The 25,349-nt window shown below is 34.1% G+C and overlaps 1 protein-coding gene across 9 annotated transcripts in view; it reads right to left on the bottom strand.

Annotated features, from left to right (window-relative positions):
- The window catches only part of LOC128867749 (guanine nucleotide exchange factor DBS-like), a 117,499-nt gene that overhangs the window by 52,692 nt on the left and 39,458 nt on the right, over positions 1-25,349 (bottom strand). The window contains exons 1-2 of one of the 9 annotated variants that reach the window (XM_054109211.1): positions 24,286-24,639; positions 12,534-12,881 (exon numbers count right to left, since the gene is read on the bottom strand). The exons of 2 other annotated variants lie outside the window; for them this stretch is intronic. In XM_054109211.1, coding sequence (XP_053965186.1) covers positions 12,534-12,564 — 31 coding nt within the window. In that variant the 5' untranslated portion in view covers positions 12,565-12,881; positions 24,286-24,639. Of the gene's footprint in view, positions 1-12,533; positions 12,882-15,609; positions 15,862-24,285; positions 24,640-25,349 lie in introns of those variants that run through there. 6 more of the 9 variants (XM_054109212.1, XM_054109213.1, XM_054109215.1 and 3 more) reach the window with 6 other exon arrangements.

Genomic DNA, 25,349 nt, shown 5'->3' with positions numbered 1-25,349 from the left:
ATCGCAAAAAATATGTGCAGTAAACAATGCAGAACTGTTAGAGGATGCAAGAGATGGATGGAATGGATGAGAAGAGCGAGTTAACTCATAAGCCATAGTACACCCTGTTTTAATCTCCGGACATAGAAATGCAACATTTCAGACAAATTATTGCGAAATTCGTAGAATACTCTAAGATCTGCGCACGTATACCGAATACATTTAAATTTATCCAAGAACTAAACTATGAGATACAAATTCGTGTCCGAAATTTGATAACGAATAAATTAAACGCAATGCAACTCCAAAGAGCTAGCATTGAGAAGAAAGTTATTTAGAAAATACATAAATATTATACATTGAATTGATGCAATATGAAATCAAAGAATTTATGAGTTCTCCAAAATACCTGAATTTGTCAACAAAGACTAACTCACACAAATAAGAAACATTTTCAATCTCACTATCGCCTTTAACTTAAGTTTGCTTTTTTCTTTTTACAAAGCGTTGATAACTTTCATTGCCATTTTGGGTCTATTGACCAGGGCCAAGTACAAATAAAGCATCGTTGACGGCATGGAGAGATGCTGAAAGCGCGTTGCTCAGCAAAGTTGAGAGTAATAAAATAAAAAAATATTAAAAAAAGGCGTAAGTATGTATTTTCTGCAGTTTTTTTATTTGTTGTTTTGTTGTTTTTTGTAATACTGTACGCACTTTATATTGAACTTAATTGGCGAAAATTGTGAAGAATAATGGAGTGTCCCATATAGCTTCAATAGTGGAAAATTATATTTACTTTAAAGCGCTTTCTATAAGATCGAAATGAACTACTAGCCATAATAGAATATGTTTTTCTTACAATTGCTACAGTTTTTGTATAATATGAAAAGGTAGAGAGAAGCGCCACAAGAAAAATAAAAACTTGCAATGAGCAATTACATGGAAGCATCTGAAGAATAGTTTCTATTCCAAGGTTATCCGCCGATTTTTGAATTGAAATTTGTTGTATGAAATGTTGTGAGCTTAAGAGGTAAGTTTTAAAATGTTCATACTGTATAAATACAATACATTCATATGTTATAAATACAAAGTATAAACATGTACACACAAATGTAATTTTTATGTTCACCAAAATGGTGACGAAAGACCTCAATTCGCGGAAAGGTTGTGAATCAATATTTCTATACTCCGCTTGGCAGATGAATGTTAATATTAAATAAGCCATTGAGCCATTTGAATGAAGTTTCATGTACCTTCCTAACAGCTAGCTATGCACATGCACATATGTACGTACATACATATGTCGGACAGTACAGTGCATCAAAATATGTTGCATTACCTTCCATGCACCATTTATATTAATATGGGCATGCCCAGTATTTCTTCTGGAAAAGCTGACGCTTCTTGAATTAAAAAAAAAAGCTTAAGTATACACAAATACCCCAAAGCCGAGTTAGGAGTCGGATAAATCAAATTATTTTGTTTCAATTTAATTCTACTAACATTTTTTATTGCGGAAAATGACATGTTCTCCGACAACAACGGAATTTGTAAGTACTAACAGCACGACTTGACTAGGGAACTAAAGTAAAAAGTTGTAATTAAATCCATAAAATTATATAGGCAGTTATTTATTACTCTACTTTTTTTTTGCTCATGTGGACATAGCAGTTTATTAAGAATCAGTTTCAGCATGTCAATTGTAAACATATGAATGTATTTGTTAATCCCGCCTACGGCCCTCTAGCGTCCAACAATACACAAATGTTGATTGAAAAAGGCATCAATTAACTGGCCTTCTCCTCTCTGAGTACAATTAAGAATTTGTTGGGATCACAAAGTATACTTCACATTTTTAACATTTGACAGTGGCGACATAGAAAAGTACACACGTACTCGCACATATGTGCTTTCAATTAGAAAGGTAATAACTACCCAAATACATAACATAAATAGACAGTGGGGAAAAATGTAAGCAACAAAAGTGGGGAAATATTCGCTGTAGCACGGAACGTAGGTTAATTGCCATTTGCAAAAAAAAAAAAACAAAAATAACAAAAAACGTAAATCAAAGTATAATAAAAATAAAATGAGTAATACACTATTTTTATATGAGCGCAAAGACAAATACTATAAAAGCAATGCTTAGAAAATAAAACAATTGAAAAATAATGAAATGATGTATTGCGATTTTTCACATAAAAGCCGGAAAACTCAAAATTATAGATTCGGTTCTATGTACATATGTACGAGTATGTACAAATACAATACAACAGCTGCAGCAATAGAGAATACTCGTATTCGCACTCGCACACTGACCAGCATTCGTTATAGTGGTGCCGCGGCTGATGAAAAACAGAACTCGAATTTGAATATTTTTTGTATGCTGTGGAACAGTGGTTCTCAAATCCGCTACTTTTTATGCACATTTGACAATATCTGCATAATAATAACAGCGGTCAACACGATTTTTTTCAATTTTTGGGTTTTTTATTTTATTTTAGTAATAGTTATAAGGAAAATATTTTTAATTTCAAAGTTTGGTTTTGTAGTAATTTTTCGAATTAGCGAAATAAATTACTGTTGTAGTCAACATTTTTTTTATAAATTACAACCTGAAAATTTTTTACTGAACATCGACAGCGGACGGCGTAGTCTTTCAAAAAGAATAATATTAATAATAGCATAAAAATGTAAAATAATTAAACAATGAATTTCAAAAGAAAATAATCTTAGTGATTTTATTATGAATGTATGGAGTTTCTCGTAATAAACAAAGCAAAGTTGAAACGCTAAGAATAAATAAGCTTCTGTTTTTCGATGCCTAGCATCAGAATTTATGCATTGAAACAGACACCAGAAAAAATATTTTGGTCGACCTGTGTATTCTACATAAATACCGAGACCAAAAGTCTGAGTTTCTTAGAGTTTACGACAAAAAAAAATATTTTTTTTATAAAAAAGACAAATATTTACACATGTATTTACATTTCCTCCAGAAGTTACAACGCACACAAAATATTAGAAGTTAATAAAATTACATTGTTTTAGTATATTTTCATAGGGAAACAATCAAAAATCAATTAATATAAACAAGTTTAATGCATGTATAAAAATAATATCATATTTATAAAATTTATACCCATTTCGAGATGTTTTTATTTTTATTTGCTTAAATTTATTTTTATTTATTGTACATACATTGAATAATTATTTTATTTCAAAATCATTTTTGCTCAGCTCAAAAACAAGGTAAATATCATTATAGAAAACATGTCACGTGCGACATGTCCCGTGCGACAGTGATTAAAGTTTAATTTCAAAATAGTTGTTGTTCTTGTTGTTGTTGTAGAAGCATAAACATTCCCCATACATACTATACATATGGGGAATGCTGCTGGAGTGACATTCCTTGGCCGGATATAAATCCGGGTCGTTTCGGTGACGTAGAACCGACTGTCGTGGAAACGATTTCAAAATAGTACTACTAATTTCTGAGTAAAATCAAAACCATATTTAGGAGATATCAATGCATGACATTCTAAAATTATTCACGTTGAAATATTACCGCAGGTTCGCTGATTCGGCGTTTGAATTATTGGCCGCGAAAACCACTTCTGTTTTTGTGCCGTGCGAATGGCTTGGTTTTGGGTAATCAGCTTGAAAACGAAAAATTTCTCAAAATCAACTTAACCACCAATTACAAGCCTAACTATTAGCTATAAGTTAAGCATGTTTTCAAACGTTTCCAGATAAAAAGGAAACCTAAAAAAATTGGAAAAGAATGTTGCCATTCAAATTTTGTTTTAATTGCTTTAAGATCGAACCACTATTATAAGAAATCTATAAAAGCAGTATAGAAAAATAATCTAAGGAAAACATAGTGGCACTTGTTAAGCGGTTATTTATAAAGGGTTTTTTCAATTGGCGCGGGTCGATTTTGGCGCCCTGTGGCAGCCATTTTGTTTTGGTGACATCTGTCAAATCTTTTGTTTATTATTCAGTTGTTTATGCCAAATCATCATGGCAAGTTACACGATTGAACAGCATGTTCAAAAGATAAAACTTTATTATCAAAATGAGTGTTCATTGCCGCAAACGTTGCGCGCATTGTGCCCATTTTTCGCTAGACGTGGTGACCCTTCCAATTTCTTATGGCGCATATTGAACCATATGGACCTAGACGACATGTCGTTCCAGCAGGACGGCGCTACGTGCCACACAGCAAACGCCATTTTATTCCATTTCAACATCTACTCGCCCTTATTGAAAAACCCTTTAGAATGACTATATACAGTTTGTGCGGTTTAAGAGCCTTATTGCGTTGTTCACGTCTAAGACAGACAGTTCGAGACTCTCACACAGTGGTTTGCCCAGGGTTGGCATTGTTGGCATTTTATTTTTGTATGTTTCATCTCATTCAGTTAAATAATGAAGAAATGCTCATTATATTTTTATCAACTGTTCAGTATTTTCATATTTTGGAGAAAGAGAGCATCTGTGGAACTTTTAATATATTTCCCTTTATTTTATTTTTCCCTTTTATGTAAATTCGGGATGACAGCACAACAGATACGTTAGCTTTATCTCTAATAACAATTTTAACCCAGGCAAGGAATCTCCTTTCCAATCTAAACCAATTCAACAACAGTGCTACTATTAGCAAAAAAAAAAGGAAAAAACAGACGCAGCTAAAGCGTATTCTGTTTGTCATCTATTTTCTTGCGCCTTTGGAGGCTTCACGCACCACTAGTTGTGGTACACAGTTTGAGAAGCGCTGCATTATAATAAACTGTACTCCTTTCCGGAACATTTCATTGTTTAAAAACTACTAAACATATTTCGTTAGAATTTAAAAGCTATATTGCTTGTTTATAAAAAAACATAAGTTTGAAAAAGATTTACATATTTGAAATATCAATAGTGTAGGGAGAAACTATCAATACATACATACATATGTATGTGCACATTATGCTACGTACATACTCGTGCATACATATGCACCACCAATAGTGGTGCGTGAAGCCTCCAAAGGCTACTTAAATACAATATGTAATATGTCGTTTCGGACAACGCAAAAAATAACAAAATTAAGTTAAACATTTTTTTTTACATTCCTAACAACTGTGCAGTAACCCCATTTTTATCAACTAAAATTCCCCATATTGACTATCACATTAGCAATACTCTCGAGGGCGTTCCCTAAGTTTGGACCAGAAAATATATAAAAAAATATTGTTATCGCAACTTCACATTTTTATTACAACTGTGCAGAAACATAAATATATACAACCAAACGAAAGTTATTTAGTATACCCGCATACCCACTAGGAAAATTTTAAATTAATGTGATCGTAATGTGAGCTCAGAATTCACAGAGGAACGTAGGTTCGAATATTAGTGAAACACCAAAATTAAGAAAAACATTTTTCTAATAGCGGTTGCCCCTCGGCAGGCAATGGCAAGCCTCCGAGTGAATTTCTGCCATGAAAAAGCTCCTTATAAAAATATCTGGCTTTCGGAGTCGCCTTGAAACTGTAGGTCTCTCCATTTGTGGAACAACATCAAGATGCACACCACAAATAGGAGGAGGAGCTCGGCCAAACCGGCCCAAAAAGGGTGTACGCGCCAATTTATATATATTTATATAGTTATATTATAATGTTACATACTATACTTAGTTACATGATCACCCTATTCCTATATTATACCTACTCTTAATTCTAACTTAATCTTACTCTTATATTTAATTACTTATGCTAACTGTTATTTAAACCAACAACTGTTTTACATACTTTCTCACACTCTACACCCACACGCTTACTCACGCACTCAACAAACACTCAACATACACACAACATGCATTCCTACATTCATTGCTAGTTTTACTTTCTCCGATTCTCATAAATGTTAAATATTAGTTAAGCTTTAGGTTAAGAAGAGTTTTTGTTAAACTGGGAGTTGAAATAAAGTTCTTGGAAGAAGAAGACGTGTTTCACTTCGTTATTATATACATATAATGTGCGCCTATTTTCCAATATGAGCTTCGCGGGCATTTCAATGAAAAATACAATACAAAATATTTGTGTTTAGGTTGGTAGGATTGCCAGTACATCTACATCGGGTGTTATAATAGAGATAATTCTTAATTTCGTTACCAGCTGGATGCGAAGATTAAGAAGGAATCCATTTTTCGTGACCATTTGGCCAAAAACTCAACCCACATGTGTGTATGTTTGTAGTGCTAAGAGTACCGTACTTTCCAGATTTAGCTAGAGTTGACTTCTGGAAATTGAATTAACTATAAAAAAAAGCACCTCCGGGCTACCATTTCCATTTCGAGTCTATAGAAGAGATTCGAGGTGAGAAATGAAAATCAATTTAGAAATCGAATATGATTTGATATAATTTAGATATCGAATAAATATATGGATATTTTGTCAGAGGCGACTAACTTTGAAGGGAACGAAATCGATTGAGAAGAATTAATTAACATTGTAAAATATATTGTATAACAATCGATTTGATTATAGGAGAATATTACAGATATCGGATATCATAAAATCGATTTAGCTATATTACTTCAATTGGTTCATTGGTGCATACGCGCAAGCAGTAACCCGAGTAATAAGATAGGCAGTTTATTTCACGTAATCAATACGAATTTATGGTATTTTTCTTCTCGAAATAATCAGTGTGAGAGTATCGTGATTTTTTCATCGCTTTATCATAGAATGAAGTATTTCATTGTCCAGCTGACATGCATTCAGTTTTGTGCTAGAATTGGTTAATTTTAAATATCGTTTTGTGCTCTTAATAAATTTCAAGATTTTTTTTTGATAAATGAATTTGAAGATAAATATATGTATGATTTCACCCCTTAAACTATATTCTTGATAACTCAGTGGATTCACTCTTATTCTCACCCTCATTCGCAACTGATAATGAAGTTGAGCCGTTTGTACTTAGATAAGACAAATCTTTAGACATTTTATGCTTGGTTTGTTAACTAGTTTTAAGAAATGCTGTAATTTGGAAACCATATACTTTTCTTGCAGGGTACGTAAATACAATGTGTAATTCTAATTGCGATCGTGTTGCCCACATATTGTGAAAATAAATAAATTCAGGGGTGTATGTATGTATGTACGTATATAGAAAAAAATTTAACTTATTAAAATACAGAATTTCGTACTTTTTTCATATAAATACTTTTTTCATTTAGACGCTTCCATGTATGCCTACATACATACTAATGTTTAATCTCACGAAATTCTATGTGAATGAGCTCATGTGAGCGACACGTAAACGAAGTTGTAGCAAATTTTTCTGATTTAATGTAATAAAAAATAATAAAATAATTTATTAACAGGCATGCAAACATGCATACCCGAAATCTTAAACATAACATTAAACCCTACTCGTAAGCAGAAGTCATGGGACAAGAAAACAGTGACTTTGTGTTTGTAAAAGAGGGGAAATATTCATTCAAAATAAATCCTCCCTACTACTTCCGACTCTTGCTGTACAATGTAGCTTGATTTTGGCATAGAAGATGATATGCACCCTCCGTTTTTCTCCTACAGAATGAAGTATCATAGTTTTATTCAACACTTGGTCTACGGTCAAACCACATGAAATGGAAGACTGCTCTGTTTCACGATTGCCTTAATAAGGGGATATTTTCAAATCGGTGCAGTTCATGCAAATCCTAATATTTTATTTTGCCGAAAAATTCTGGCGAAAGTATTTAAATATAGTAAATTTCATAAGTCCGGTGGAAAAATCGCAACTAGTTTTTGGTTAAGCACCTTAATATATAAATATGTGAAAAAATCTTCCACGGGTGTTTGATTGCTTCTTAATTAAAATTCAATATAATTGTTCAGAATAATTGAAACTTTATTTGTTGAAAGAATAATTAACAACTCACTTAAAATATATATGACGAATGCTTCAAATATCTACTCGTGCTTATAAACGCTTACTAATTGAAGAATGCTTCCTATTGTTTAGAAATATTTATGTATGTATTTATATATAAATTATTCTTAGTTTAAGATTCCAAGGAGAAACAATAATAATCGTTTCTTATTACATGCTTTAATATACTTATATATTCATAAATATTAATAGTGGAATCCCTGCACTAAGCAAATGCAGCACATACTGAACTTCTTGCGAGGGTATTGTCAAAGTTCTAACGACATTGTCAAAAAAATATTACTTGCTTGGGTAGGTAGAATGGCAATGTAAACAAAATGGTGCATAATCGTGGTACCGGGGCTATACCCAGGTTTAGTTAAAGTGAGACTAAATACAACATAATAAAGGGCGTAGAATTTATGAACAATTATAGTATGTTTTTGAATAACTTTTTTCCTAAATCTTTTTTAACCAGATTTGGCAAAAAAAAAAAAAATTAGAGATGACAAAGACACCTGAAAGTTCAACATCAGTTTATCAGCAGTGCACCCTCAAATCAAATTCCAAAATCTTTTTAAACCAGTTTTGTCAAAAACAAAAATTACAGATGACAAAGACCCCTGAAAGTTCAACATCAGTTTATTAATGGGTAGCTTAGCAGTGCACCCTCATAAATATTACAAGTTTTGTGTAGCAAAAGAAAGAAAAAAGCAGAATTAGAAAGAGTAGACTATATATCAACATCCGATGAAGCGACGTTTGAAGTGTTTGAGAGAAAGATTCTGCGCAGATTTTTGGACCTTTGCACGTTGGCAACGGCGAATATCGCAGGCGATGGAACGATGAGCTGTATGAGCTTTTCGACGACATAGACATAGCGCAGCGAATAAAGATCCAGCGGCTACGTTGGCTGGGTCATGTCGTCCGAATGGATACAAACGCTCTGGCTCTGAAAGTATTTGATGCGGTACCAGTTGGTGGTAGCAGAGGAAGAGGAAGGCCTCCTTTGCGTTGGAAAGATCAGGGGAAGAAGGACTTGGCTTCACTTGGTGTGTCCAATTGGGGTCGGTTAGCACGACTGGCGCCGATTAGCACGAGAAAGAAACGACTGGCGCGGTTTGTTAAACTCGGCCAAAATCGCGTAAGCGGTTGTCGCGCCAATTAATAAGAAGAAGAAGACTTCATAAAGATTATTTAGGAATTACTTTAAGCTAGGAAATAAATATTGAGTTTTAATAAATATAAAGAGACTTTCAAAAGTGACGCTTAGATGTCCTAGACCGTATCTTTTTATGTTATCTTTGACAGAGAACACGATAGAACAACGCGTTTAAATTATTGAAACTTTTTATAAATATGGCCAATCTTTAAGAACATCATATCGCGAAATTCGTGATTTATTCGATGGAAATAATCGTCCGAATGAGTCGAGAATTAAAAGGTTGGTGAATAATTTCAGAAAACTGATTCTGCTGAAGATAGAAAAGAGGCTGGCAGACCAAAAATTGCACGTTCTGTTGAGAATATTGCTGCTGTAGCTAAAGGTGTTGTTAAACAACTTACAACTACAACAACGATATCTCAGCGTTCTCAACAATTAGGCATTCAGGAATTGACTGTTTGATGGATTTTACCTCTGGATGTTGAAAGACGGTGGTCGTGAAAATTACGTTATTTTACCTTTCTCTTTACCCATTCGCTTACAAATCGTAGAGATTTGGACAAAACATTGGGAACCTGAGCGCCGATGCGTTTTTTCTAATAGTAACAATAATTTCGCGCTTATTTTTAACTAAATTTTTAATAAAAAAATGGACCATGGTTATGCTAAAAGCTCGTTATGAGATGGAAAACATTTTGAAATCCAATTTTAACAGTTAATTTGTTAATAATTTGGCTTTGAAAATTTGTTTTTATAAAAAAAAAAAATATTACTATGAAAAAAAAAAATCCCATGAACAAGATATTACAAACTTATTACGAGGTGTGGAAACAAGTAAAAAAAAACAATAGAAATCCATTAATAGGTGTTTTATGAAAATAAGTTTTGCTTTAAAAATATATTTTTCAACATCAAATATATCAAAAAAGAAGTTTCTAGCACCAATAGAATCGGAATTATGAATTTTTGAAATCGAGTCGCCAAGACAAAAATGACAAAATTTTCAAAACATGTTATTGATCTCCTTTATTTTCCATTTAAACTAGAATCTCGAATATGTATAACCTTTTTTTCATTATTTAAATAGAACTTGAAAAAAAAATGTAGTCATATCAAACTTGTGTAGGTAAATTTTTATTGTTTTGTTGTTTTATTCGGTGTGTAAAATAATGCGCAATATGCATAAATCCAGACTGCAGACCATTTGTTGAATAATCAAGCTAAAAGTTCCAAAAAACTACACTCCCGAATTTCAACATTATTTTACAAAACCAACGGCAATCTTGCCGTCCATTTTTTCTGAAAATTAGTTTATTTGTAGGCTTGAGCATAATAAGAAGTAAACTGAAAAAAGTTCATATAAATTTAATAAAAATGAAACAAACAAAGCGCTAGAAGTGTTAATCAATTTGCCTGCACTAAATCTCGTAGGGAAAAACGTGGCCGCCGCCTCGGAGCTTAGCCTCAAAGAATGGAACGGCGGTTTGGCCACGCCTGTATTTTGCACACTCTGAAGAGTCACAAACAAGAAATAGACTATTCTACTCCTAGACTTACCTTCGACAAGCTCTTCAAGATAAGTATACCGTCAAGAAGGGAGTGGCAGACACCAAGGCCAAGGAGAAGGGGGGAATTAAATTTTTATACAGATGGTTCCAAGCTAGACGATAAAGTTGGCTATGGGGTATTTTCGAAGGAATTAGGACTGGAACTATCTGTTTGACTACCAGACTACTGCAGCGTCTATCAGGCAGAGGTTTTCGCCATAAAAGAAGTGGCTGCTATGTACAGAGGGTTATGAAGCTGAAGCAAAATGCATCCCACGCTTTTAACTCTAATTTGAATTATTCTATTTGTATCTTAATTTTTGTTATAATTCTGTTCTGAGGTAGTTGACTATGACTGATCGTTCGATTTGCTATTACTTCATTATAGGTCCCTTTGTCATTAAAATTTATTTTCTACTTTTTAGTTCGATTAGCAAAAAAGCGTGTTTTTTAGTTTGTTTTTTTTTAAACTAATATATTTTTTATTATGAATGATTTTGATATAATTGCAGTCAGGGAATAAATGATTCGATATATTCGTGTTATATTTAATTCCTTTCTTATCGACTGTGAGTCTAAAGCTATGCAGTTATCGGCCGTGATAAAGAAGTAATCGGGATGAAGAACTTATTTCGTGGAGGGAGCCTGAGAAACTGATTTACAAGAATAAATAAAGATTTTTCATTTTACAACCAAATTCACCTTACTTTTTGCCCACAGTAAAAAAGAAAATGTTAATCCTGGCAATCCCAATAAAGATAATGGAAAACTTTTATCAAATTATTGCATTGTCATCGGTCCTTGATAGGTGTGCAAAATTTCCGTCGATCAGGTTTTTAGAAGCCAGTGAAAATTAAGCTCAAAGATTCCGTTACATACATAAATACATACATACATACATACATACAACCCGAGCTAATAAAAGTGTGTTAAAAAGACAAAGGAATTGCTTAGCCTCTCCCGAGAAGATATCTCGAAGGTCGTGGTTTGTGTCACCGGCCACTGACTATTTCGAAGGCATTCCTTAAGGCTAGGAATATTCTCCCATGAATATTGTAGAAGCTGTAGAGATGAGGAGGAGGAAGAAACAGTAGAGCACTTCCTTTGTAATTGTCCAGCCTTAGCTAAAATCAGAGCAGGTTGTGTAGGAAAACACTTTTTCAATTCTCTTACAGAACTATCTTTCACGAAAGTATCATAAATAAACAAGGACTCGTGTCGCACAGGGGTATCACAATGGACCTGTGAGGTCTAAGTGAGTTGGTCATACGGACCGACTACCACCATAACCTAACCTAACCTAACCTAATAAAAATGAGATTTTTTGAAAATTTTTTTTTTCAATGTGAAATATCTTCGGGTCTTTTTAACATAAAACAAATTTTAAAGTTTTTAGTAAAAAATATATTTTTTTCAAATAAATTTTTCTTTGATAGAAAATTTCTTTTTTTGTTAAAAACTGGTGGGAAAATTTTTTCTTGTCATGTTTGCAAAATATCCGCCTCATTTAATGTTCTTATTTTTTTCATTAATAGCTGTGACTATGCTCAGTTTTCAGTGAAGGCTTTATAGTGGGATTCTCATACGACTATAAGAGATATATTCAAATCGCTATGCACTTTAGTAAGCGGTATTTTTCAACAACAAATAAATCTCGAAATTGTAAATTTTTTTTTTTTTTCAAAATATTGCCATCATTGTATTTTTCGCGCTTTTTTATTACACGAATAGACACTCAACATTATTAGTTCGCACAAAAGTACACGAATTACAATTGAAACTACAACAACAAGCTCAATAACAAAATTGATCCATAAAAACATAAAAAAAAAACTGACAAAAGACGCAAAGTTGACAAAATATATATGATTTTATATTGAATTAAATGCTTTTTGTTAAAATAAATTGGAATTTCATACCGACAGCGCCTGTACTGGTGCCAATTCCCATGCTGGATTGGTGTAGAATGCAATAAAATGGCTTTGTGAGAAATTTTCACTGTCGCGTCAGCTCGCGCCCGCGCCACTGCCCTTGCTTTGTCGCTAGCCAACACTAAGAATTTGGTAATTCGTTTTTTTATATGTCTGCATGTATGCTTGTAGGTAGCAGGTTTTTTTATCACTTTTATGTTGTTGAGGGTCGCGCACGTTTCTTCATTATTCTCTGTTTACCATTATTCTCTGGACATTTGCACTTATGCCTTTACGTTGTAGTTTCATATTTTTTGTTGATTTTGCAAAGTTTGTACAATTAATACTCGCATAACCCTGGCAAAGAAACAACTGCTAGCAAGTCTTTGGAACTGAGAAATTCAATGGAAAAAAGTCACAATACACAAAAGACACACAAAGCTACCAAAATCAGCTGTTTTGCGCTTAAATTACTGCAACAACAAAATGTTGATATTTATAAATACACGTTTATACGCTAATGACCATAGCAATAGCAATACCAATAACAATAAGAACACCACAAAAAATAGGCTGGTAAAAAGCGATGCGACTACCGATCCACCCGTTGTTCACAATGTGAGCGTTGGGCGAAATTGAATGCGGTGGACGACGAAAAATAGCGCCTCCACCAGCTGCTCCATTGCAAGTAAAACTAAAAGCAGCAGTAAAAAGATACAAAAACACGCTCAGACACAGCAATGACAAAGTGTAAACCTTGCAAACAGCGAGAGAAGCGTCGTTACACACCAACAAACAAGAGCTACCTGGAAATCGCAGCTAGAGATGCCGCCAAAGTCACACAAACTCAATGTGCAATAATACATTAAAACAGCTACAACAACAACAGCGAGTGCAGCAGCACACCAAGTCACCAAGTCATAATATCAATTGCTGATCGTGACGCTTGCCATTGTCAACAGATCGTTGCAATAATGGCGAATAAACGACAATCCGACAGTTCGACTACCGAACAACCTAAACAACAGGCAAATACGAGAACAACAACAATTACACTAGTTTAGCTGATAACATGGCCAACTGTGCGGTGGGGGTTCTGTGAATTTTGATGACGCCTGCAGCAAAACGCGATTTTTTGTTGTTGCTTGTCTTGAAATGAAATAAAAGGTTCTAAAATGTTGAAATGAAAATAACAGTGTAATTAGAGGTGATGAGAAGAAATGTGCTGGCCCCCTGATTATTGTACAGTAATTATTAATGAATTAATATTAGGCGAGTTTGAACTGAACTAGTAAAGAATTGTTATTCTGAAACTTTCTCTGTTGTCGCTCCTGCCGCGAACTGCTGAGATCATCCTTTTCTATTCGCTTACTAATTTGTATAGTTTAAAGGTTTTAAAGGAAATATCTCTACAAATAATTTTTAGTGAAATTATTCGTTAATAATTTCACACATTTGCAACGACGACCGAAATAATGGAATCCACAACTTCTGTTTACGGAGGATGCTCACTTAGACTGTTCAGAGAATACACATATTGCGCCGGCCACTAAAAGAAGATATGTAACTTGGTTCCCTTGCCTTCATTTAAGATTTAACTATTGAGTGGGATTTATCATTCGAAAAGTTGTTATTAATTCTCTTGGAAATAGCACTGTCGATCCCGGTGTAGCGAAGCAGTGCCAGAAAACCCGAACATAAATCTTCACCTTCTCCTCGTCTCTGCGAATGCAACCGAAATTGTTGACTGGGCGACCCATTCTCCGAACGTGTACGAGATCTAGAAGTTAAGTTCCGAGAAGTAGCAACCCTATTTTGTACGTAACCTTATGTTTCGGAGAAATATCGCCTTGAGTTCCAGTATTTTGTGGAAACAATTTTTTAGAGGCATCATTGGAATAAGTGAAAATTTGTTCAGTGCGATAGTAGTGATTGGATCAGTAAGTTAGTTATTAGAGATGAGAGCTGAGCGTTCCCATGACAGTCGGTTATACGTTACTGAAACGACTCGACCGGCTTTATATCCGGTTAAGGACTGTCACTCCAGCAGTTTAAGGAGGCACGTGAAAAATGGTTTGTATTGCGTGTGCTGGACGTACATTAAGTATATCGTGGTGGATTCTGGAGTTTGACCAGCTACAATATCCTGAACGAAAATTGCGAGATGACGCAGGTCTCACGAGACAGTTGAAGATCTTCGTTAGCGATGGGGATGGTTGGACTCCCTCCGATGACGGCATTTGAGAGGTGGGTGTTTAAAAATGTGGTTTAAAAGAGACTACCGATGAATGCCGTTTATAGTCTGACCATATACAAATGGGTTCAGTGGGTATCGTGTAAAGTCCTGGATCTCGTCGGTGGAGTCGAAGAGATGTCTTCTGACGTATTTGGGACGTGGCTCAGTCTACAAAAAATGCCAGCATGGGTAGGAATTGCTTGCTGAGCATGATACTATGCTCAGTAGCTGGAAAGATACCCAGTTCGCTGTATGTATTTGAATATAACACGAAAAATTGGCGGAATTTCACTAAGAAACTTTCAACTCCGCTAATAATGGCAAAAACAACACATAAAATCTGAGAATACATGTTTTTCCAAAATTACAAAAACAAAAAAAAATGTCCGAGCTTTTAAACCAAAATTAAAAGAAATTCCCAAAAAATTGTATTTGGAATAATAGAAAAAATTATAAAAAAGGTTAAAAAGGACCGAAGATATTTCAGTTTAAAAAAATTCATGCCAAAATACTCAGCATTGAATAAATGTGAAAATTATTGATTTTTTTCATTTTTTTATTTCTTACTATACTAAAGTCTACAAATAAACCAACTGTTAGAAAAATTTACGACAAGAACTAAAATAGGTACTTGGATCACTTGACCTGGACCCGCTCAATTCCCAAGCTATTGTAGCGGACCATAAAAAGTTCGTTAAGTTTTTATGCTTTAGACGAACAACCGTATTCGAGCGCTTTATCGCTTTACCGATTTCAGAACTTCAAAATATTTTGGAAAACACCTTTAGCTTTTCAGTCACAAAAATATACCAAAATAAATACAACTTATAAACGCTACAGCGAACAAACCTGTTTGTTTTACAAAAAGTGAAAGCGAAGCTCTTAATTTTTCGTGGGAAATACCTCCAAAAAATCTGCTTACCCTTTTCTTCCACATTAACCTTGGTAAGACGGTATTTTGCCACTTTTACAAATGTTCTTTGTTTTTTACACAATTTTATTGTTAATAATTTCACCTCGATTCACACACTTTATAAACAATACAAAGCAAACACATTAACAAATTTGCTGTGAATTGTTGGCAGAGAAGAAAAATAGAAAAATAACAAAAAGATCAAGAGAACAAAAAAAACAAAACGGTCGTTACGGTCAAAGACTAAGGCAAAGACAAAGACAAAGCCAAAGAAGTGGAATGTGCTCAAGCGAAGAAAAGCGTAGAAAAACAAATCAATGTAAGCAGCTAATAAAGTAAAATAAAGAAAGGAAAGAGTGTTCAAAGTGTTAAAAATTAAGGAAAAAAGAACATAGGAAGAAGAAGCAACAATAAAACTTGTTCCTTCTCTTTTATTTTTAATTTGCCACCACCGCCAGCATTGACACAAACCTACAACCGCTGGCAAATAAACTGTATGGGCTTTATTTCCATTGTGGCCTCAAAGACAGTTAAGTTTTAAAACGATTGTAATGATTCCCGTTGCAAATACAGAGACAAAGATCAATTAAATTAATGAACAACATGAACCAGTCAGGCTGCGGTACTGTCCGGATGATGGATGCGTTTACAACGGACGCGTCTGCCAATGACTGGTTTTAGCGATCAACGCTGATCTTGGCGTGATGTGCACTGCTGCTGTTGTTCTGTTGCATTGGCTGCCGTAATCTTGCATTTTTAAAACCCCCTTCTAGCAGAGTTAATAAATACAATATAAAAGTTAGTTAAATGCCACTAGTGCAAGTATTGTATAGTAAGCCAGTGTACATATGAGCCGTTTTCTTTGAAAGTGGTGTAAATTCATTTTCACAAAAAATCAGTTAATGGTAAAAATTAATACCATTTTTTATTTATAAATTTTTTCCAAAAAAAAATGTTAACATTTTTATTGTTTTTATCATTAAAATTTTTCATGAGGTTACAAATATAAATTCACAATGGACCTGCGAAAGGTCTAAGTGGGTCTTTATGACAACCACCCTACCTACCTACCTACAAATATAAATATGTACTTTGAAAATGGTGTAAGTCCACTTTCCTCAAAGACGTACTACCATTTAGTTCAAAATTACACTACATATATGTATGTAGATTCTCGCAATTACAGTTTTTCTCCGTTTATTATAGAATATAATACAATATATATATATATAATATGTAGATTCCCGCAATTACAGTTTTTCTCCGTTTATTATAGAATATAATATATATATATATACCTACCAAATGATACCGATTAAATACTACTTCACTATCATAAAACAATGCCGAAAATATAAAACACACATTATTTCCCTTTTTTTATCCACAAGAAGAGTGATCCTGCATTCTGACCCAACTATCGCCGAACTAGTCTTCTGAGCATCGCATATAAGGTGCGATCGAGCGTATTGTGTAAAAGACTGAAACCACCATAAGTTAACTGAACTTCAATCATTGACCAGATGCTTACGATATGTGAATTTTTGAAAAATACTCTTGAACAGAATATGCACGCATCATCTCTTTGCTGATTTAAACGCCGCTTTTGACAGCACGACAAGTAGTTGTCTATAAGTCGCGTTGTCTAAGCTTGGTTTCCTTGCAAAACTATTGCGGCTGCATAAAATAGCATTGAGCAATAAAAGATGAGATTTCACACAGAGTGACTCCTTTTCGTATGACTACTATAACCTGTTGCTGGAAAATATTGTTCAATCGCTCAGGCTCCATATTTTATATGAAGAAAAGAAAGAGTTTAATTTCTGTTGTCTTGCTTTTGCATTACAAGATGACCAGAGATGTTGTTTAGGTCGATCTACCTCATAGTTTTTAGAAGGCTGAAGAGTTGCAAGTAATGGATATATTTTTTTGTTTTTGGACTTTTGCCGTGCGGTGTGGCGAGTAAAAATTCATCATACTCGTACGAGTAAAAATTCAAACTATACTGTGGCTGAGCTTTTTGAAATAGCGGAGCAGAAGCCACAGCACAGCTAAACGAGACACTTATTTATGCTGTGTTGTAGCTTTAGCTGTTGAAATATGCGCAGCATAGCAAAGTCAAAAATTTATTCAGAAAAGTTAATGCTTTCGCAGCACAGTCAAGTCATATATTTGTTTCAAATTATTCCTGCTGGGTAATTACTAAAACAATCAAACTCATATAGATCTAAGAAGTCATGAATTAGAACCTTGTCAAAAAGCTGTTAAATATGAAGTCAAGCAAATAATTGTACTGAAGTGCTGTGTAGCGATGATCAGTATTCAAACTCAGCTATTCAGGAGGTGTTATATTTATAGCTGTTTAAAATGAAGTTTGAGTGTGCTCAATAATAAGATATGAGCTTTGATATGTAGGCAGCTCAAACTTTAAAATGCTAAATCATTTTAATTCTTCCATACTTTTCTCTCCTTTACTGTTCGCCTCGCTATTTTTCCAATTTCCAATTTCTAAATTCATTAAAACCTGTAAAAGCAATCAATCAAAACGTTATTACTTATCGAACTTTATAACTCTTTAATTTGTGAACAACAAACGCGACCATTGCAAGTGGATATCTAATAAACGTAAATTTGCATCATCAATTGAATTTAATTATCAATAAAATTTGCTAAAGCTACTGGTTTAATAACCACATAAAAAATTACAATAACAAAAATGGCATCACTGTGGGACCACAACAAACTGATCTAAGATTTGCTAGTTTTTTGAAAGGAAATTTAGAACCAACCTTTAGAAGTTCAATCGGAAACAATGTTCATTGGAGTGCATTTCTTCTTCCATCTGGAGTATATATACAATTCTCGAGAGGCAGATAAAACCCTTCAAATGTACACAAAGTGGCGCGCTTGCGATCTAAGATCAGTTGTTTCTAATTCAAAAGGTAAAACATTCCGATTACTTTAGCGCCCTATACATCGAACTTAGTTAAAAACCAATAAGTAAGCTACTATTTGTGCTCCGCTTTCATTTGCCCTACCAATACAGTAATTCTCATCACGCATATGAAGAAATTACCTGACATGATGGGAGATGTTTTCTTTGCGCTTCTGAGTCTGTGACTGCTGAGATTTCTGCTAGTTTTTTTTATTTCCTAAGCCTTATGACAACCAGAAGTCCAACACTCATTCATCAATTAGTAATAGTTTTAGCGCCACTTGAATAAGCACCGGCTTACCCGGTACAAGGTTAGTTGAACTTCTTCCACCCTTCTTTTCAAACCAATCCTATTTATAGGTCAACCAGTGTATATTTAGATAAGTTTGTATTTGCCCTATCAATACAGTAATTCTCATCACGCATATGAAGAAATTACCTGACATGATGGGAGACGTTTTTTTTGCGTTTCTGGGTCTGTGACTGCTGAGATGTCTGCTAGTTTTTTTATTTCCTAAGCCTTATGACAACCAGAAGTCCAAAGCTCATTCACCAATTAGTAGTGGTCTTAGCGCCGTTTGAATAATCACCGGCTTACCCGGTACAAGGTTAGTTGAACTTCTTCCACTCTTTTTTCCAAACCAATCCTATTTAGAGGTCAACCAGTGTATATTTAGATAAGTTTGTATTTGAGTAAAATGATGAAGAATTATGACAAAGATTCTTTCCCTTCTTTTACCAGAATGTGATTTTCACTAAATTAAATTTAAGCAATTTTTCAAAGCTTCAGTAAGTAGACACTGGAGATTGTATTTCTCGAGCGAGGTCTAACTTTGAAGTTTGGTGAGGGCGCTATTCTTTGAGAAGGCGGCTGCGATGATACGCAGTAGTTGCTCAGTTATCTAACGTTATTTCAGAATCAAGTCCAAGTTGACGCCGAATACTCTCTTAATATTTATAATCAAGCCTTCATCGTTTTTAAGAATCGCTGGCCAACTCTTCTGAAGATGAACTAGAAAATGAGAGTGACGACAAGTTAACTTCTTATAAGAAAGCCTTCTCTATAAGAAAATTAAAAGTTTTTTCTTTATATCGCAGCTACGTCAAAGGCGTTGTATTGCTTACTGATCTTGAAATACTCCTTGAAGATATTGAAATTAAAGGAAAAACTACTCAAGCTAAATTTTCGATTTTTTTAAACCTATTTGAATACCTTGCATTGCAAATTTATTTTTAACATTTCTCGCATTTCTCTATAGTAATAAAAATTCTGTTTATTTATGCACCATATATCAGTTTACATATATTTTGGTTTTGGAAATAAAAATGATTAAAAATCTTTTTTTTATATAATATACTTTTCGCCCACAAACGGACAAATTTTTCAGTCCCTTATGTGCCCGCCTAAGAGAAAGTGCACTGTAGTTCCATTTTTTTGCCTACATAGAACTAATGCACAACTACTGAAATAGTGATGCAGGGTGTAACAAATGACAATTAGTAAAATATGCTAAATCCAACTGATCTGACATACGCTGAAGGGAGATGGTAAGAGAACCAGTTGAGTTGCAAAACCAATTCGTGGTTCATTAGTTCAGGCTTGACTGCAGGCCAAACATACATACATACTATATATAGTCGTGCACCTATAGGTATGCATTCCAGCATTAAAAGAGTGCGCCAATTCACTTTACTTTCAAGAAATATTATATATCAAATACATATAAGTTAATGTTAATGGATATTATGAATATCAGAGCAAAGAAATAGTGGAGAGCGAATGAAAATGTGTAGAAATTGAAAGTTGAAGTGAAAAAACACTTTTACTTTGACGTCACTACAAATCGATTTTCTATCTCTACTTTGGTAGTTTTGAGGGCAAAAATGTCGACGCACACACTACGCACTGTCTGCAACATAAGACTGCTGTTTTCAATGAACAGAGGCATGATTTGAAATATATTGTTGTGCTACACGAACTGATACAGCATCGTCTCCGTAAACTTTACAAATTTCATTGGTGGCTTGCGTGGCATTCTTCCTTTTTTTATACAAAAATTTCAAAATATAGCGAATTTCTTCATTATTTTCACTCATTTTGAACAGCTATAACTTTTTTTCAACTTCTCCCAATTTAATTGTTTCTGGTTAAATGAAGCTTAAAATGTCACCTTTCTAAAAGGTCTTACGAAAAGACTTTTTCGACTACCCAATATTTGTACAGGTATATGTACGTATCGGAAGAATTTTTGAATATGGCTTGAAATTTGTGAAACTTGTTTTACACTGAAGTACATTTGGCTTAAATATGCAGCGAAGAAACTCTCATGAAATTGAGATTTTCGTTGTTTTGTAATGCCTAAACCTAATGTCATTAGAGGCTTTTGAGAGAAGATAATTAATTCTCCATTGAATTTATTTGTGAGCAGTTTTCTTTATTTGCTTTTAGTTGCTGTTGATATATTCAAATATAATTTTGCTTGTATTATTTTTCATTTCATTCATTTCATTTCCGTTATTTTAGCTTTTCGTTGCAACCCTATTTTGCACGAACCACACCAGCACTGCCTTCAAATACTCTAAAAGTATGGACCATGTAAATAAATGTGTGTGTATGTAGATATTTTCTATCTTTAAATAATTTTTTCAAAGGTGCAGTGCGTTGTGTTCGTCACTGAGTTTTTTTGTTCCCGCCAATGTTGTTATGTATTACTGTGGACGTTGTACTGCCAGTTTGATGATTTATTTTTGGACAAATACGCAGAACATAAAAAGCAGAAACGGCGAAAAAAAGGTAAAAATCAGGAACGAAAGCCAAGTTAAAAAGCAAGGCGGTAATGCAGAGCGATAAAAAATAACAAAATTTTGCAAATGAATTGACAATTTTCATTCGATACAGAAACAGCAATGGCACAGTAGCACATGAGGTACAAAATTTATTGCATTGGAATTTTTGAAAAAAAAAATGTTACATTAGTATTAGCGTTTTTTGTTGATTAACAACTTTTGAAATCATTTCGTAATCACTTCTAAGTAATAAAAGATTTATGTTGGATTTTATGGTTATCTTAAATTTAACTTTTTTCAATTTTCCATCCACTTTCACTTCACTGTTTAATAGTATTTGGGATTGACATTTCTTAATAGTCTATTTCCGCCGATCTTTAACTGCAACCTACATTCAACTACAGCATTTAGATGCGTAAAGTACGTTAACTCACATTCAGAACGCAGCTAACATTACTAACTAACTAACTACTACTATTAACATTACTAACAGGAAATGTTATGTTAACAGTAATATCAATTTTAGAAATGTAAATTACTTTTATAAATATGTATTTTTACGTGTAGGCAGAAACTATAAAAAACGCAAGCGACATTATTAATTTAGCTTTTGTGCGAGCGTGCATGCGAGAAATTAAGGAAAAATCCTATTGTACAATACTTTTTATTTGTAATAAAAATATACACATACTTTTTTTATAAAAACAGTAAATGCGCTCATTAGTTGAAAATGAAAAATGTATGCTAAAAAAGCAAGCAAAATACCTAAAATTTGCGGCAGGAAGCTCTGTTGGCAGAAAACGTGAAATGTAAACAAGAATCAGCTGTTTCAGTTAACTCTGTATTGCACCAAACGCCTGAGATTTCTAAAATTTAACAGCAATCTTAATTGGTGGAAATAGGCTATACGTTTTTAATTTGTAACACACTATTTTTCAAATAGTTAATTGAAGTTTTCGGTGAACCATTGGATTTAATCAAAGTGCAATTTTAAGAAATAATTTTGAATTCAACTTAAGCATAAACAAAATTTTATTTGATGTTAATGAAAATTTTCAATTTATTTCATTAACCTGATGGAAAATGTTAGATTTCATTAGCGAAACGAAAAGAGTTTTGCGGGGGTGAATTGAAAAGCAGCTTTTCGCTACGTAGTAAACCGATTAATCAGGGAATTTGAGGAAATCGATATTTGAACCCAGAGCCTGCTCTTAAGAAAATATTGCAGTATATAATGTGGACAAGGAGCCTTCCACCTCGAATCGACATCGTCTTCAGCAGCTGAGACGTTTGACGGAGTATTTGACGTTAGTGGGGCTGCGTCAAATGATCACGTAAATGTTCGTACGGTAACAAGTTGTGGGTAATTGTACGAAAAAGCGTTGCTAATGAGACGTATTTCGCACTTGGTGAATTTCCCTTCAAACAGAATGCTTACATTCAAAAGAGATGCTTTAGCGATCCATGCAACAAAGTTGGTGGAGAATAAGAACGTTCTAGAAAATGGATTTAGAATAAAAGAAAGGTCACTCTTCGAGCTTATGATCTTTTTTGTCCTCTACCCATCACAATACCCCATCCCAACCCTATTTCCTGAGTAAACCTATTATGCAGCTAGCTTGGGCTGCGAATATCTCATTCGCCAGGGATAGGTTGCAGAAACGACAGTAGACGTATGACCATATCCCGAACCTATGTAGATGACTACGAAATCTGTAGTGACCTGTGAGAATGACAGTAAGTAGTTTTAGTTTGTGCTTAGGGAGGATTTTTGTGTGTGTGTCCGCTTGGCTGCCGGGAACTTGACGTAGTCCTCATTCAAGAGCCATTCATGAAGATTAATGAACAAGGTTACCGTGTCGCACAGTGGTATCACACAGGTCCTTTGTGAGTTGGTCGTAAGGTGTAAGTGAGTTGGCCGTATGGTGGTACCATTACCTAACCTAACCTAACCTAGGGAGGTTTGTGAGAAGCTTAAATCTCCTTTGAGTATACTCTCCTATTATGAACTTGACCTGGTGTAGCCCCACCACATCTGACAAAGTCAAAAAAGTGATGTGGTAAGTAACTCCTTCTGGCCTCAAGCCCCTGAAATTGATCTCGAAGGCCAGTGCTCTCCACAGAAAGGTGCAACCTGCCTCTTAGCGAAAGAAATTGATGAAGATACAATTGGAAAGGATTCTTATTCCGCACAGATGTGATGTGAATTGATCGCTTAACCATGACTCTGATGAATTAATTTTGTTTCAAGAATTTTTGAATATAGAATAATTTTTGAACTGAGAAGGGACATCCTCAACGATTGCTATTTTTTTCTGACAAACTACATGAATGGAGTGGAATGATCGTATAATATTGTCATCAATAACGGGTGACTGTTTAGTGTTGGTATTGAATATCTTTTTGTTTAATTTTTAATTCCAAATCGTTACATTTCTTTATAATAGCAAGATTTCTATGTTCAATATTGATTTCAAGTCGGTATTGAGTTTTAGTTTATTCTGTTTGCGTATATACACACGGCACAATTATTTATTTTCTTCTTTATTTTATTTATTAATTTCTTAAAATCGATTTACACTTTGGCGACTCGGACATAAATCCATACATATGTATTTATTTTACAAAACAAACACGCACTCTCATATCGCATAGCTAGAGGCGCAAGCATTGCTGCATTACATCGTCGCTAATTCAATTAGAAGTCAACGCTTGTGCACGTCATTAACCTGTAATATTCTGAACAAAAAAAAGCAACCAAAAATGCGCACAGAAATGCGGTAGAGGCGCACGAAAAGATGCAACAACCACTTTTGCATTAGCATTTGTGTGTACGCTTGTACATAGAGACACAATTTAGACATGCATACAAATTTAGTTTCATACCTACATTTGTAAGTATGTATGAATGACACGCGCACTTTTTCCTCACTTTTTTTTCAAATTTTGTTTTGACTGCTTAGTCGCTTAGTTTGCTTGCTAGGTTCACACACACACGATTACAATTGCGATTGCGATCACAGCGAGATAGAATCGTTAACAAGAATCTATGTACGCGAAATTTTTCGAAACAAATCACTTTAAAAAATTGGATGCTATTTCTTATTCACAGCTTGGAACTCATCAGTCATGAACGCTACATTTAATAAAAAGTCTTTCATACGAAAGCAGACGAGTATAAGCGATTTAAGTACAAAACTTCTTTCACCGTTCGCATTTGGCACTGAACTCAATCGCTCTGGTGTTAGCGCACAGTTAGCGTGCGCTTTAGATGCTGTCGTGGGGCTTTAGCTCTTTGCAACAATGGGAGCTGAGCGTAGTGGTTACCGTGGAGATCACTCCAAAAAATGCTCACCAACAACCAGCTGTTAATGTGAGAGCAACGTTCATTTGTCATTGCATTGGCTTACCACACGGCGAATTTATTCACTTCACTTGCTCACCACCTTGTATTTATAGCTCTCTTGCTCTGAACACACACACTGCTTTGTCACAAGATCGCTGCTAAAATGATAATAAATGTGAGTATTGCAACGTGAAGCAGTGTTGCCGTTTTAACCGTTTGGCGGGTTGATTTGCCTCTGGTTTATGTTTATTTTAGCCACAGAAATTTAACTATGCAAGTCGCTATGTTATTACTGCTAGTACTTGCGAAAATGGGTTTAAATGGTAGCCACTCTATTATATTTCATAAAAATATTGTCATCCTACAATAAAAAACCATAAAATATTGCAAATATTCTGCAAAACTTTCAACTTTTTAACCAGAATTTAGTGTCAACAAGAAAACGTGGATTTTTTAAATTTTTCTTTCCCTCAGGTGTTACACCTTTCTTCTATACGATTTATGTGAGCTTAAGTTTATACCTCAATATTAGTCTTTGACTTGCTCTACACTCTTCTATGACTCTTATTGGATACATAAACAACTCTTATTTTATTATTTTTAAAACT

Source organism: Anastrepha ludens, chromosome 6, assembly GCF_028408465.1.
Source record: "Anastrepha ludens isolate Willacy chromosome 6, idAnaLude1.1, whole genome shotgun sequence".
Lineage (NCBI taxonomy): Eukaryota > Metazoa > Arthropoda > Insecta > Diptera > Tephritidae > Anastrepha > Anastrepha ludens.
Note: the sequence above shows the minus strand (reverse complement) of the source record. Positions and strands in the feature narration are given on the sequence as shown.